The sequence below is a fragment of the Myotis daubentonii genome, chromosome 18 (assembly GCF_963259705.1).
Source record: "Myotis daubentonii chromosome 18, mMyoDau2.1, whole genome shotgun sequence".
NCBI lineage: Eukaryota > Metazoa > Chordata > Mammalia > Chiroptera > Vespertilionidae > Myotis > Myotis daubentonii.
Window position 1 is genome coordinate 12,169,519 of NC_081857.1, and position 15,906 is coordinate 12,185,424.

At 53.4% G+C, this 15,906-nt stretch overlaps 1 protein-coding gene across 5 annotated transcripts in view; it reads right to left on the minus strand.

Moving 5' to 3' along the window:
* Positions 1-15,906, minus strand: part of PLXNA2 (plexin A2) — a 214,114-nt gene that overhangs the window by 130,830 nt on the left and 67,378 nt on the right. Inside the window, exon 4 of one of the 5 annotated variants that reach the window (XM_059673737.1) lies at positions 2,069-2,662. The exons of the other annotated variants lie outside the window; for them this stretch is intronic. Coding sequence (XP_059529720.1) covers positions 2,567-2,662 — 96 coding nt within the window. The 3' untranslated portion in view covers positions 2,069-2,566. Of the gene's footprint in view, positions 1-2,068; positions 2,663-15,906 lie in introns of those variants that run through there. 5 annotated transcript variants of the gene reach the window in all.

The window sequence follows — 15,906 nt, forward strand, 5'->3', positions numbered from 1 at the left end:
CCCAGGGACACTCAGCCAGGGAGTTCATTCTCACTTCCCTCACCTGCAGAGCTGATAAGAACAGCACTGCCCACTAGACAAGGCTGCGGCAGGAACAAATGAGATAAGGAATGTGAAAGCGGTTGGGAAGCTGGAAAGGCTGCGTGGAGGCAAAGAGGTTTTGATGGATTTACCTTCAATCCAGAGATTTGTGTGGGACGCAACTGAGGAGGAAAACTGGGCAGAGAGGAAATTCTTCAGGGGCCCATTGGGGCAACTGGTCACCCTTGCTCTCTGTCTATTCCAGGGGAATGGCTGGGGAAGGAGGAGGGGGAGGAGGGAGGGGCAAAGAGGATGGGGAGCATAAAGAGGGGAGGGGGATGAGGGAGGGTAACTGGAGGGTAGGAGGAGGGAGTAGAGGTGGGGGGAGGAGGAGTGGGAGAAGGAAGAGGAGGGAGGAGGAGAAAAGGCAGAGGAGGGGAAGGAGGGAGGAGGGGGGCAGGGAGAGGAGGGGAGGAGGATGAAGGGGAAGAAGGGAGAAGCGGGGGAAAGGGGGGAGCTCAGCCCTTGGCACTGGGGGAGTGTGCAGCCTGAAGTGGCTGAAGGAATGGGTTGGCCAGGGTCTGCATTGGACCTGTGCTGGGACACAGAAGGCTGAGGCCACGGGGGCCGAAAGGATGGCAGTGTCTGACTCAGACCCTTTTACTTTGTGAAAAAGAGAAAGTGAGGAGGAGGCTCCCGTCATTACCCACCGAGAGAAGGCTGCTCAGGGCAAACCTACCCACTTCTAATCTGCTCCTTAAAAAGAGCTGCGAGGAGCGACAGCGTAGCTTTTGTGCAAAGTACTAAAGCATCCCCCTCCCCTGCCCCTCCCACACCCCACTCCTCTCTATTTTTTTCTTCTAGAAGAGCACGTCTCCTCTCCAGGGACTGGAATCATTAACTGAACAGCACTTTGCCTCTCATAGCTTTTGACAATTTGGCAGTGGGCTGGAAAGTACCAGAGACACTGCAAAGAAGCCGAGGGAGAGAGGGTGGGCAGAGGAGATGGCGTGCGCCTGGCCCCTGGCCCGACACCTGGATGCTCTGGCGCTGCCTCCCCTTCCTGCCCAGCTCTGTGGTCAAGGGAGTTCAGGGTCGCCAGCTGCCAGGGAGGGGTGGTGGGACGGGCAGGGAACACCACAGGGCTTCCTGTCCTCACCCCCTTTTGTTGTTGCCTGGAGGCTGCCTGGGGTGGCTGACATCCAATCTGGACAAGGGTGCCCCAAGGAGGGGCAGGAGTGAACACCTGTCATCCCCACCTGACACCTGAGCCTCCCAGGACAAGCGGCGGAGGCACACCTGAGGGTTGAGGTGTGGGAAGACGATGGGGCTGGGCAAGGAAAGATGGACCTAAACAATGACCTTGGGCAGCAAAACCCAACTCCTGGACGTTTCCGAAGAGGTGAGAGGAAGCAGGCACAGGGATTTCCCGGTCAGGCTGTGATGGAAGCAGAGCAAAGAGAGAATTCTGGGGCCTCAGGAGGCGCAACCTAGGTTGGAGCACGCAGGACTGGCTTCAGACAGTCGCAAGCATTAGGAGCTGATGGCTTTGAGGGATTCCTCAGAAGGGGCTTTGGGTCCCCAGCCACCTGGGGAGGATCAGAGAACTCTTCCCCTTTGCCTCACTCGGGGTTCCGCACCTCACACTAGGAATCTAGCCTTATTTGGCAACCCTGGACTGTGTAAGTTCCCACTTACTAAGCTCATATCATGTGTTGCACCGGGCACCAGGTGCCTTACACAAAATATCTACGTTAATCCCCCAAACCCATCTCACTGATGAGGAAACTGGGGCGCAGAGAGGTTAAATAACACGCCTTAGGTCACAGAGCCAGTAAGGGGCAGGCAGAGATTAGAACCTGAGTCGGTTTGATGGCGTGAGCTTCTTTTAAGCCACATGCCTCCCCCAAATGCATCCCCCTTTGCCATCTTACTATCATTTTAATGGTCTTATTCAGCTGTCTGCGCCCCTATAGAAGTGGCAACAAAAATGATAAATTCCCAGATGTAGAGGCTGGATCTATAGAGTTCATTTTATTCAACTTCTGGCAGCGTGCCAAGCATAAGGGGGTGCTTTAAAAAGGTTGCAAGCTCTCCCTGAATCACGTCGGAGCTCCGGCAAGCCACAAACTTGGATCACAAAAGCTAAATCATCAAGCCTCACTTTCCTTAATGGCCTTATCTCCTCCCTTCTTATTGTTGGTTACTCCAGGAGAGTGATTTATTGAATGTTGATTATTCCATGGATGTCACAGCCTTGGCATCTTATTGTGAGTTATTGTAAGAAATCGCCACATAAAAGTTGCTTCCAATTTTGATGTCCAACTTTTCTCCTGGTTTCTGTGCAAGGTTTCACATGATAAATCACTGGTAGAATGTGACATCTGGGAATTGTCTCTCTCCTGAAAAACAGGTCTACTTCTATCAGAGAGTAAGGATTTCCATCTAGTTCATCCCATTTCCCTTTTTGACTTGGCTGCCAGGAGACTCAGGCCAAATCTGATGCTGGGTGATGGTTCCTATAGGAGCTTTATTGTTGACATAATTACTTCCACTCCACTCTGTGGCTTGGATTTTCCAGTTCCATGCTCGTGTTCATGATATGTGTTCGCCAAATCTTTTCTTCTAAGTTACCTAATTCCTTATTTGAAAAGCGGGTAGAAATATATACAAATAATTACTAATTCATGCACAAATATACTGTTTGCACAGATGCATTTTTACTCTGTTGTATGCTGCCTTGACATATTCTCAGGCCTTTGCACTGTGTGCTTGTCTCCTTTGTCTCTGGGTAGGAGTTAGCCAGTGGGTGTATCTGAGGGCCTGGACTACTCCCAAGATGGTTAAGTACATATAGATGGTGCGTTAGAAGAGAGGAATGAGGTGAGGAGACAGATTCCACGTAAAACCTAGAGCCAGTGGTCAATTAGGCTAATAAAAATAAACATCCTTAGATCAGCTATGGGTCTGGCCCATAACAATGCCACCTACCTATTTGTGAAATGGAAGAATGAATGAATAAATTAATGAACAACTGCTTCACCGAGCCAAGAGATTCTTCACACAGAAGAGAAGGCAAGAACTGTTTGGCAGAGGGGCTCACCTTCAGGTCACAAGCTCCCCCCCTACCCTTGTCCCCTGGCCAGGCCGAAAGCACTGGCCACCTGCACGGAGTGTGGCGAAGCTGGGCCAGTGAGCTGGGTACTAGAAGAAGGAGAGGGGGGGGGGGGGAGCAAGGCAGGGGAGGCCTGCTTCTCCTGCCTGCCTGCTGTCCTCCCTTGAAAGGGAAAGTGACAGCAACGCTGGCCACAAGAAATGTGAGGAGAGAAAGGGAGGTCTTGGAACATGTGTCTGTCTGTCTGTTTTCACTAGCCATCTCCTTTTAACTCCCACCTGCTGCTCTCTTCCTTCCTCCCTTCCTTGTCATTCTCTTGTCAATTCCAGTTTCTCTGGGTGTCCATTACATCCCCGTCTTCCTCTGTTTTGCCTCTCTGCCTCTCTCTCTAATGCCGGCACACACCTGTCTCCCCGATCACTGAGAGAGAAGCTCTGGGAGCCCCCCTTCTACCCTCATCCCAGCCCCCAGAAACAGTCAGGAACAGAATACCCCAGTCCAGAGCGAGGGGCAGTCCCGCCTGCCCACTGACCTGTGTCCAGACCTGGACTTTGTTCTAATCCCAGTGGCCTTGCTGACATGAGTTGGGCTAATTTTTTTCCTGTAATTAGAAGTGACCCCACCCCCAGCCTATTCCCTCTCTAATCCCAGATAATGAGCTCGCTGATTGTCAGCGCAGGGCAGGAAACCTGGTGTTTGGAGAGGATTTGGGGGTAGACAGATTAGGCAAACACTGTGCAGCAGGAAGCTGCTCCGGGAACACAGGCCGTTCCCAAAGTTTGTTGTTAAAAGAGATGTGTGGTGGGCAAAGGGACCTGGATCCCTGCAGGTGGTCTGCGCTGCCTCTGACCCCTGACCCCTGACCCCGCCAGGGTCTCCAGCAAACAGGTGACATGTCTCCTCTGACCCCGCCAGGGTCTCCAGCAAACAGGTGACATGTCTCCGCGGGCTCCCAGGATCCTCCCTGCGGAGGGTGCTCTCTAGCGCAACGGTCCCAGGGGCTTCCCACCTTGCTCACAGAGGGCAGTGTGCATGTCTGCATGTGAGAGGGAGGGAGAGCCCCATTGGTGGCCACCCACAGGCTGGCTGGGTGGCGGTCAGAGGTTGCTAAAATGCGGTGGGTTACAACAAGACCACCAGGACACCTACTGACCCCAGGGAGGGGGGATGCCAGGAAAGTGGGGAAATAAAACCCTCTCCTCCAGGCTTTGGGGGGCACTCCCTGTCATGGCCCAGGAGAGGGGCCCTGGGGGTCAGGCCCCCTCCCCCCAAGAAGGCTGCCACTTGTTGCTGTAACTGGCACCGCACTACCATGTGTAATGACCTACCATTTTTTGTTTCTATCTTTTTTTATATATTTTATTGATTTTTTACAGAGGGGAAGGGAGAGGAATAGAGAGTTAGAAACATCGATGAGAGAGAAACATCAATCAGCTGCCTCCTGCACACTCCCCACTGGGGATGTGCCTGCAACCAAGGTACATGCCCTTGACCGGAATCAAACCTGGGACCCTTGATTCCGCAGGCCGACGCTCTATCCACTGAGCCAAAATGGTCAGGGCTTGTTTCTATCATTTAAATGTTTTTTTCTATAAGCCTCGTGATCATCGTGGGGGGAGGGAGGGGGGAGGTATCCTATTATAGAGGAAGGAAACTGGGTCCCTGAGAAAGAAAAGGCATCCCGCAAGGTCACAGAGCAAACCCCTCCGCAGAGCTGAGGGCACAGCCCAAGGCTGCAGGCAGCTGGTGGTCCCTGCTCTTTGCACTGTCCACGTCTTCCAACCCCGAGACCCCCGTGCTGTGAGAACTTGAGCCCTTAGGATACTGGAGTGATGGGAGACTGGGGGCCACCAGATAGCCAACGAGATTAAGGGCTCTGCCAGCCAAGGAGGGCTGGTCGACTCCTCCGTGAGGGTTCTGAAAGCCTGGCGCTACCTTAAGGGCAATCTGGCCTGGCCCCTGGCTCAGTGGTTGAGTGTTGAACTATGAGCCTGGAGGTCATGGTTCGATTCCTGGTCAGGGCTGGCTCAGTCTGCAGTGTGGGGCATGCAAGAGGCAGCTGATTGATGATTCTCTCTCGTCATTAATGTTTCTATCTCTCTCTTCTTCTCCCTTCCTCTCTGAATCAATAAAAAATACATTTTTAAAAAAGGCAATCTGAACTTCTTTCTGACAGGGAAGGGACTACGTTCCCAGGCCCCCTGGGGAAAGACTCTGAGTCCCCTTCCCCTTTCTCCTGCTCTACTGGAAGTCACAAGACCAGCTCACTCTGGTGCTGAGAGGAAGGGGCAGGAGCTGCAGCCAGGAGTGGGTGCCTGGGCGACCTGAGCTTTCAGAGCTACGAGGGGGCCGTGAGGGCCTGTGGCTGGCACCTGGGGGACCGCCCGGCCTGCTGGTGGAGGCGCCTGGCCCTGTTTCCGCACTATGGCTCCTCCGAGGAGCTCAGGGTGTGGGAGAGGGAGGCAGGCCGTGGATGGATTCCAGATGGGCTATCAGGTTTGCCCACAGTCGACTCTGAGGCTCCTCTGGTCTGGGCAGCTCCCTGGGCTCTGACTCAGCGGCAAGGCCAAAGCCGGCTGTGGAATGCCCGTGATACCCAACCCGCTCTGCCCCAGCCTCCCCCTCACCCTGCTGCACTGGAGACAGTGCATGTCTTCCCTGACCCCCCTCTCCTGCATCAGCACCTCCCCCCGCCCCAGGGTGGGAAGGCTTAGAGTTGCGAATTGGCTGATGGCTGGGCTCCCATCTCCAGATCTCTAACTTACTTTCCCTTGGGAAGAAGTAGTTGTATTCGGTTCCAGGTTCAAGTTCTGGATATTTGAGAACAAGGTGCCTGCAGGGGAAGCCTAAGGGTAGAAGGCAGAAACCCCATGTGTCTCTCTGATGGCCAGGTGTGTGCAGCTGGCTCTGGCCCAGGCAGGGGCGGGAAGACAGGGGGACCAGAAACTAGGCAGAACGAGGCAGCCAGCCATCTGACATCACCTCGGCATTGCACCACTGCCCGGCTGCCAGACAAACAGCAGCATCTTTTTCAGTCTACCCCACGGGCTGCAGGGAAGGGAGGCTTTCTTTATCCCCATCCTGCAGATGAACACACTGAGGCTCTTGGGGGGGGGGGGGCGTAGAGCAAACATTTGCTGTTGATCTCCTGAGTCTGGCCACAAACATTTTCCTCAAAGGATAGTGCTTTTGCTTTGCGGCTATAGCAGCGGTTCTCAACCTGTGCGTTGCGAACCCTTTGGTGGTCGAATGACCCTTTCACAGGAGTCGCCTAAGACCATCCTGCATATCAGATATTTACATTACGATTCATAACAGTAGCAACATTACAGTTATGAAATAGCAACAGAAATAATTTTATGGTTGGGTCACAACATGAGGAACTGTATTTAAAGGGCCAGAAGGTTGAGAACCACTGGGCTATAGGAACAAACACAACACAGATCATGCCATAGAAGCCAGGGCTGTGTTCCTTACGGCACGTAATTAACAGATGAATTATCCTCATAGAGGGCCTGCAGGGTCTCGGCATAGAACGGACTTTCACACGCTCTCGCCCGTTCACTGCTGTTTCGACAAGAAGATCAAGTTCACTTCTGCCTTGTAGAGCGAAGAGGGAAGCATTTCAAGTGCGACAAAGGGATTCCATCAGGATTTCCTATGTCTGGTGAAGCGTGCCTCCGTTTCCCTTTTGGTGATCTGATCCTAAAGGTTCGATACCCCTCCATGTCAGCCTCGTCCCTCAGGGCTGGCCTGCCTCCTCTAGCCACCCGGGGTCCTTGGTTAATGAGTGGCAGGCCGGAGGTGCTGCTGCCCTGTCAGGGTTGATCAGTTGGGCTGAAATTTGCGTTCTGCTTCAAAAAAAACCCAGTTTGGGATCAGAAAGCAGCAGGGCACCAGCTTCCAGAGAGAAGGCCCTGGAGGCCAGGCATCTGAATTAACCACAGAGCTGTCCTTCCTTCCCTCCTCAAGCCCTCCTCACCTCTCCCCTGCACAGAGGCCTCTAAACTGGAGAAGGACTCTCTGAACAGGCCTGCAGATGGAAAAGCCTTTTTTTTTTTTTTTTTTTTTGGCTTCAAAGAAGACGTGAAGCTCCCTCCAGCCTCCCCAGAGTCAGAGAGGGAACAGGCCGTCTCAAACGCCATTAAAACATCTCTCACATTAAAACAGCCTTGGAATGTGCGACTTCCCGGGGTCAGGATACAGGAGTGCGGGTCTCCAGTACCTGGAGGTACAGACAAGGTCAAAGGCAGCTGCCCAGGCGGGCCCCCAGTTCTGTCCTGTGATGCACCAGTGTCCTTGGGCGAGACATCTGGCTTCTCTGAACCCCAGTCTCACCCTCATTAGTAAAAAAATAAAATCCTCCTCTTTCTCATGAGCCATCTTGGGAGCCTCCCCCTCCTCCCCTCTGCTTCCTCCTTCCCCACTCATGGTGCTATTTTAAGTGGAGGCTTCCAGCCAAACTCTGTACTTCATTAATTACACGTCAACTGCTCTGTGTAATGTTTAATGCATTTTCTTTCTTTCTTTTTTTAAAATATTTTTTTTATTGATTCAGAGAGGAAGGGAGAAGGAGAGAGAGAGAAACATCCATGATGAGAGAGAATCATTGATTGGCTGCCTCCTGCACGCCCCCTACTGGGGATCGAGCCCGCAACCAGGCATATGCCCTTGACCGGAATCGAACCCGGGACCCTTCAGTCCGCAGGCTGACGCTTTATCCACGGAGCCAAACCAGCTAGGGCATGCGTTTTCCAGATTCTATCAAGTCCACAGTGAAGGGAGGAGTCTGAGTGGGTTCTGGGTGCCTGGCAAGGTGGGTCCTGGGAGGGGGCGGGGATCAATCTGACTGGCAGCTTCCTATTGAAAGAACACACAGCACCCAGCTCCGGCCTGGAGGGTCGGGAAACTGGCCTCAGGAAGGGCAAAGGGCTCAGGACTCTGAGAGCATCGGCGGAGAGGGCAGGAGGCTTAGGGGCGGTTTGGAAGTGTGGCTCAGTGGTAGGCCAGGGAAGGCTGGGGATGACACTGACCATCCATTCTTCTCCAAAGAGGATGGAGATGGCATGCAGGCAGGAGCAGGAACGCTGGGAGTCAGACCCAGGTATTCCATTCCTGGCTGCTGGGCTCGGAGTGCTGAGGAGCTGTGGTTTGAACAAGACCTTTCTTCAGCTCACCTGGGCCGCAGGTGACTGCTCTGTAAACAATTAAAGAGGCTGAGCTATCTCCTAAAAGCTGTGGGAGCCACTAAAAGGGTTAAAAAAAATATGGACGCCAACTAGGGAGCCAGCACAAGCTCAGGAGCAGGATGTAAGTCCCAGCTGGGGGAGGGGGCCAAGGAGGGCAGGCGAGGGCACCTGGAGAAGAGGACGGACCAATAATGCAGGGAATGCGGGAGAGGGGGGCGTGAAGGAGTGCAGGGGGTGCACCTGTGCCGGGAAGGGCTGGTGAGGAATGTGGACGGCGGCCCCTAGGGGTGGGGTGGGGGTGGGGGCAGAGAGAGGCTGGTGAAGTCTTTTTATTCAGCATAAGCATCACTTGCTCAGGAAGCCCCGCCCCCTACAGTTCTGGTCCCCTGGTTACAAATCATCACCTGCCCGTGGGACCTGTGCACCTCTTTGACAGGGTCACCACGGTGACAAGCAGCCAGCCCTGGTGTCTCTTCCCCATCAGCCCTGTGCCCCGGGCCCGGCACAGCACTGGGCAGGTCAATGCTCACGAAATACCTGCTCAGTGAACTGAGCTCTGCCTCGGGCGGGGTGCCCTTCGCCATCCTTGGGCATCAGGGTCTGGGCTTCTCCCCCCAATTTCCCCAGGGCCCGCACCCGCCTAGGAGTGAGGGGCAGGAGATGTAGTCATGGGTTCACCTGTCCCCTCTCCCCCACGCTGGTGGGTTCTGGCGCTTCGGTGCATGTTGCCCGGTGGCAATAATGAACAGTTCAGCATGGAAACTGGCCTTGGCAGGAGGGGGCTGGTGTGTGCGTGAGCGATCAGAGAGCCTCCCACGAGCGGACACCTTCAGCCCTGCAAGCTCCCGGCAAGAGGTCTCTGACCCCTTTCCCTGGCCAGCCTCCCAGGGGATCCTCCTCTGCCCCCTCTGTGCCCCCAAATGCTTCTGCTCTGTCACTACCAACATCTCCCGGAAAAGGGGGAGGAGGGAGGAGCCCACAGTTCAGTTCCCACTGGGCAGAGAAGTTCCTGTTCTCAGTCCCACAACCCAAATGGGAAGAGCGTGCAGGTGGTCTGCCTTCCCCCTCCTTCCAGGTGACCACCAGTTACTCAGTGGTGGTGTCTTCCTCTGAGGACCAGTTCTAGACACTTTCTGAGACTCCTTTCCTGCCAAATCCTGTGGGCAAAGCATGGGATCCTTACTCCCAGATGTGGGCTAAGGGGGGTCCTCAAGGGGCAGGGGCAGGGGCAGGGACCATCCCTGAGAACTCCTAAGAAGGGAATGCCTACTCCTTTCGGCTGCACCGGAGCATCCTTCCCCGACCCCTGAGCTAGCCTGCCTCCCCCTCTGTGTCCCTCCAGGCCGCCGCCCCCAGGAGGCACCTCCTTAGGACTACTTAGCAGGCGCTGCGGATGCTAGCGGCACTAATGGATTCTGTTATCTCACAGGGACCCTTGTCTGCAGATAGGCAAAGCGGAAGGAGGTGGCAGGTTAAAAATACTCTGTTAGCCAAGAGGCTTAGGCGGGGCCGTGCTGTGGGAACCGCAGTGACGAGAGGCTCTGGGACAAGAAGTCACGAGTGGGACCCAAGCTGCTCGACCTTCGGCTGGCCAAATCTCTCGTTTGCCTCCGGTTTAAACTGGCTACAATTCTGAATTTGAATTTGCAAAGGAGCATGGGGATGGAGGGGTTCACTCAGCCTCTTTCATAAGGTCTGGACAGCTAGCCACTTAGAGGGTGAAGTTCCTGACTCTCGCGGCTTGGGTGTGGGTGCCAAGCTCTGATTCATTTTATAGCTCATTCTCTTTCCTGGGATAAGGAACCAAGTCCTGGGTGGGAGGGAATAACAATACACCACATTATAGGATATTTTTATTGCTTCGGAAGTGTTGCCACGTACGTCATGGCAGACTCACAGCATTCCTGAGGTGAGAATCATTACTCCGACTTTATTTATAGGGAAACAATGCTCGGAGAGTTTATGAGACGTGTCCAAGGTCACGTACCTTGGAAGTAGCAGCGTGTGGACTTGAACCAGGGTTTCCGTGTTTCCTGTCCGGGATTCACCGTGCATTTTCTGTTTTGCTTTCCTCCATCCCCTTATTGGGGAAAAGCCCATGGGGACCTCCCCAACAGCTCAGGGCAAACCCTCAGTTCATGTCATTGGTCTTAAGTGCCACAGGCCCAGCTGCCTAACAGGTCCAGGGCTGGCCTCGCCCTAGGCTGGCCTCAAAGCCCTCTCCCTCCCACCCTGGAGACTGGAGGGAAGTTTGCAGCTGTGGCTTCCCCTCCCCAGCTCCAGGCTGCAGGGTCCTTAGATTGAGGGGAGCCCCAGGATTGAGAGGAACCCCAGGATTGAGAGGAACCCCAGGACTGAGGGGAGCCCCAGGGTTGAGGGGAGCCCCAAGATTGAGGGGATCCCTAGGATTGAGAGGATCCCAGGATTGAGGGAAGCCCCGGGCTTCCAGGTGAGACTCCACTCTCTGCCTGGGCCAGGGATCTAGGTCTGATTTTTTGACGAAAGAGAAGCAGTGCTCTACAATTTCCACTGGCAAACTGATTCATGCTTACTCTGCTCCTCCCTCCTGCTCAGAAAGCCCCCTGTACGGGTTACCTTCCTGCTCTAGCTGTTTATTCTATGCAGGTAAATTGAAAGTCACTTCCCACAAAAGGGCAGGACCCATTGCCACGGGTCCAAGGAAAGAGCACCCTGAAAAGGGGCCCGTCCACACCACCCCAGGAAAGGGCACATTACATTTCTCACATTTACACACGGCGGGGAAAGAAATCAACCCCAACTGGCAAGGTTTGGGGAGAGAATGAAAAGATCTCATTGGTTAGGAACTCCCCCACAAACACCAGCAGGTGCTCGCCTGAGTTCTACTCCCAGGCCCACCCTCCCTCGGCCAGGTGTCTGGCTTAGGCAAGTGTCCTCAGAGCTGAGATGAAGCTGGTTGGAAGTAGAGCAGCCAACAGGGCCAGCTCTGCCCAAACTCTCAGCAGGCTCTGCCCGCCGAGCTGGGAGCAGGGACTCCGAGGACAAAGACAGGAATGATCCCTGACCTGTGGGGACTTCAGATGTCACCCAAATGCCTGCTGTGCAAAGGGCGGTGCCCGGCACGGAGAGCGGGCTGTGATCTGGGCCTTGCCCTCGCCGCCACCTGTACCAGGAGGGAGCCATACGGGCTCAATGACCATGCACATGGGGGGATTTGGAAAATGTTCCGGAAGTTCCAAAGAACGAGACATAAAGTCTATAGGACAGGGGGTGAGAAAAGGAAAAGGAACGCCTGTGCAAAGCAGCACAGTGATGAAATCCGCAAAGAGCACGGAGTGAGGGCTTCATGCACTGACAGTGATTAACCAGAGTCAGGAAGGGCACGGCGTGGGGCGGGGGGGGGGGGGGGGGGGGGGCGGGGGGGGGCGGCACACGCTGGCAGGAACGAGGAGAAAGTGCTTCTCCCTATTTCTCTCCTGAGTGGCTAGACCCCTAACCCCGGCTTTGGCCCCTGGCACCTCTCCTGGCTGGCATGCAGCAGCCCTCCTTCCTCTCACCTCCAACCCCTCCGTTTCCAGCCCGGCGGGATTCTGTGCAATGCAGCTCCCGAGCCTGCACCTGACGCCTAGAATGGAAGAGGGCGAGGGCGTTCCCAAAATAGAGAGCAGAGCTCGGGGCTATGACAGAATGTCACTCAGAGTCTCTAGGTCCCTGGGGACTGGCACCAACTTTACTAGACAAAGGAAACCCACACGGAATTTCCAAGCTTCACTGACTTATGTCCGCGCAGAGCTTTCACCCCTTGGCTCACTAAATCTTTGACCAGAGCTCCGAATGGGAGCTTCCTGTGACTACTGAGGATTTCAAGGAGTTTGTGGAAGAAAAGGGCTGGGAGGAAGAGAGCAACAGGAAGGGAGAGGGGGACACCAGGAGAATATCGGGTGCCCTCTCTCCCACACCCCCTGACACCAAAGGGGGCCGCTCATGCATTCATTAACTAGTAGTTTGGAATGTACTCCATTGCACCTCATTGTCTGCAGCTGCCATTCCCTGGAGGAGCCATAATAGACTCAGCGCACACTATATAATTAAATATCAACACATGTGTCCCCTGCCCAGTGCTGGGACGCGTATTTACTTGTGTTAATTAGAACTGGAATGGCCCTACTAATGGAGGTAGGAGGGGCCGCGGCACAGGCCAGCTGAAGTGGAGGTGCTAGCAGCCCCCCACCCCCCTTAGCTCTCGCTTCTCCGCCACCTGCTCCCCACATCCTGCCCAGAGAAGGACATCTCAGAACCCCTGGGGGAAGCTTCCCCCCAGCCCACAGACCAGCGCGCCCCCGGCTCCCCGCTTCCCTAATGAGAGTCAGACGCGGCAGCCCGCACGTGCTGCATAATGACTATGTTTTTGCTTAATACAAATTGCGGTTATTTAGCAGCCCAAGTACCAATTCCCCACTGAGATCCCATCGTTGGAACCCCACACACATACACAGACTCCGCAGACACAAGCACAGCACCTGCCTGCTGCCCCTGCCCCCACAACCCATCCCTGAATCACTCCGTGGCCTTGGGGACCACCCAGCGTGATTAATACCGAGACGGGCGACAAAGGGAACTTTTTATACGGATGGAGACGAGTGGAACCGAAAGGGCAGGGCTTTAGAGTCACAAGGCCTGGGTGCAGAGTCTGCTGGTGCTACTCACCAGCTGTGAAACCCTGGGCAGGTGACCTTGACCTTTGGAGCTTTGGTTTTCTTATTGGAAAGTGGGCACAGTGACACCTACGTCACAGGCCAGGATTACAAGGTGTAATTTATGAGAAATATTAGTGCCTCTCTCCCTCCCTTTCCCCTCTTTATGCATAGCCGTGCCTGGAGGGGGCGTGGAGGCATCTGTCCAGCTGAGGGGAGGGGACTGTAGGGATGTAACAACACCTCACACACAGGTTTCAGTCTAGGTCTAGAGCAGTGGTTCTCAACCTTCCTAATGCCGCGAACCTTTAATACAGTTCCTCATGTTGTGGTGACCCCAACCATAAAATTATTTTCGTTGCTACTTCGTAACTGTAATTTTGCTACTGTTATGAATCATAATGTAAATATCTGGTATGCAGGATGTATTTAGGCGACCCCTGTGAAAGGGTCGTTCGACCCCCAAAGGGGTCGCAACCCACAGGTTGAGAACCGCTGGTCTAGAGCGTACGCCTTTGAGTTTAAAGCAGGTAACTAGCAACAGGCTCTTATCTATTTTGTTCACAGATATATATTCCCCCTAGAATAGTGACCAACATATACTGTCTATGGTCAGCGCTCAGAAAATACTGAACAAATAAATAAATGAGACTTGACCAAGTGGCTCAGTAGGTTGGAGCCTTGTTCCATGCACCAAAATATTGTGGGTTCAATTCCTGGTCAGGGCACATACCTGGTAGCGGGTTTGATCCCCGGTCGGACACATACGGGAAGCAACTGATTGATTTTTCTCTTTCTCTCTCCCTTCTTCTCTCTCTCTCTCAAATCAATGACATATCCTCAGATGAGGATTAAATAAATAAATAAATAGGTAAGTAAATAAGATAAATGGCTTTCTCTTATTTATTCCTCCTAACAACCCCACATGGTAGAGTAAATCGCCAGCACTGTGCAGAATCAGTAGGCCCAGAGAGTCTGGGTGCCTTGCCTAAGCCTAAGATAAAAATATGTGTCTGACTTAAGTGTTCTTTCTGATGCCTTCAGTAGGCTCTAAATGCTTGGGGAGTTAATTTTTTCTTTTTAATGTGAGACCTTATTTTATTTTTTTCATTGATTTCAGAGAGGAAGGGAGAGAGATAGAGATAGAAACATCAATGATGAGAATCACTGATTGGCTGCCTCCTGCACACCCCCCTGCTGGAGTGGGGGGTGGGGGGAATCGAGCCTGCAACCAGGGCATGCGCCCTTGGGTAGAGTCGAACCTGGGACCCTTTAGTCCGCAGGCCGACTCTCTATCCACTGAGCTAAAATGGCTAGGGTGGGGAGTTGTTAATTTTATGAAAAAGGAGAAATAGACATAAAAAGAAGATAAAGTAGGTGTGGTTTTCAAGGATATAGATACTGCTTCTGAGCGGCTAATGGACCCCAACACAGTTCTTAATTGGCATCCGTGACCAGTAAGTCCCAGTTTCAACCAGGACCCGAGGCCAGGGAAAATGAGCTCCTCAGCAGGCACCAGAGGCGGGGCCTCTGCAAAGCTGAAGCTGGACCCCTCCAGGGTCATGGACTCCAGGCTCCACCTCCATCCACGTGGATTTCAAAAGCTACCCTGCCCCTTCAGCGGCTTCCGATGAGGCTGAGCTGATCCCAGGCCCGCCCTGCACTTTTAGAGTGTACTCCCTGGGTCCTGAGGTCCTCACTCAGGCCCGCGGATGCTCCAGAACAAGTTCCTGGGAGCGGAACAGCTGGCCTGGGGCAAAGGCTGCCCCTCCCTCTGTACTGTGCTCCCCATTACGCCGCTGAGAGGCTGGAGGAAAGAAGAGGCTGACCTTTGGGAGTCACTGGCAGACGGGTGACAGGCCACACACTCCAGACCCAGACAGGACACATACTAAAAGACTGATAAACAAGGGCAGATTAATGGGGTGATGACAAGACACAGGGAGAGTTCAGATGGGTTACAAGTGATCGGCAGAGTCTTGGACCACCGGCCTTGTGTGCTGGTAGAACTTTAACTCATCGTGATTATTGCAGTCTCCCACAGTGGACTGGACGCTGCAGAACCCAGACTCAGGGCAGATTGGTGCTGCATCTAAAAGGATATTTTGGGTGCATCTGGTCCTGTCTGGGAATAAAGCCAGAGCCCCTATCCTAGAAAATATAATCTAGAGCGGCCCCAGCCTTGTGGGCAAGGGGCTTAGAGCGCCAAGGAGTCAGAGAGACACGGACTTGGACTTGGAGGTTACACTGGGGTGTGCAGTGCAGAAGCCCAGGGAAGGGAAGACAGAAGAGGGGCAGGGCTCAGGGAGGGGAGAGGAGGAAGAACAGAAAGAACATGTGCAAAAGGTAAGAAGGGGACCGCAGTCAGCAGATGCCAAGGAAACTGGATTCTGGCCCTGGTTTGGGAACAATCAAGTGTGACTTTGAACAAGTCACTTCCCTTTTATGATCTTAAGTTTCTTTATCCCCCCAAAATGAAAGGGTCAGGTTAGATGAACTCTAAAATCGTTACTTTTTACAAAAATTCTAAAATTCCAGACTTATCACTCCCTCCCAAAATGTCTTGACTTTTCTGGTCCTGGCCAACCACAGAAACCAGGATCTCTGAGGGCTTTCCAGGCAAGTATGAAGCATCCCTGTGCATCCCTCATTAGATATTCACCACCTCTCCTCACTCCCTAGCCCCCCTCCATTTCCCCATATGCAGATGGCTTTGTTTTCCAAACCTGATAGATGCTGACAGGTATATTGTCTCAGCATCACCAGACTGCCAGAGGCAGCTTAAGTCAAATAATTTTCTCTCCCCTAATAACTTGGGGGATTTTTTTTTCTCTTAAAAGGCAAAAAAAAAAAAAAAAAATATAGAGGTCTTCTTTTTAATGCTTTTTTTTTTTTTTTTTTTTTTTTT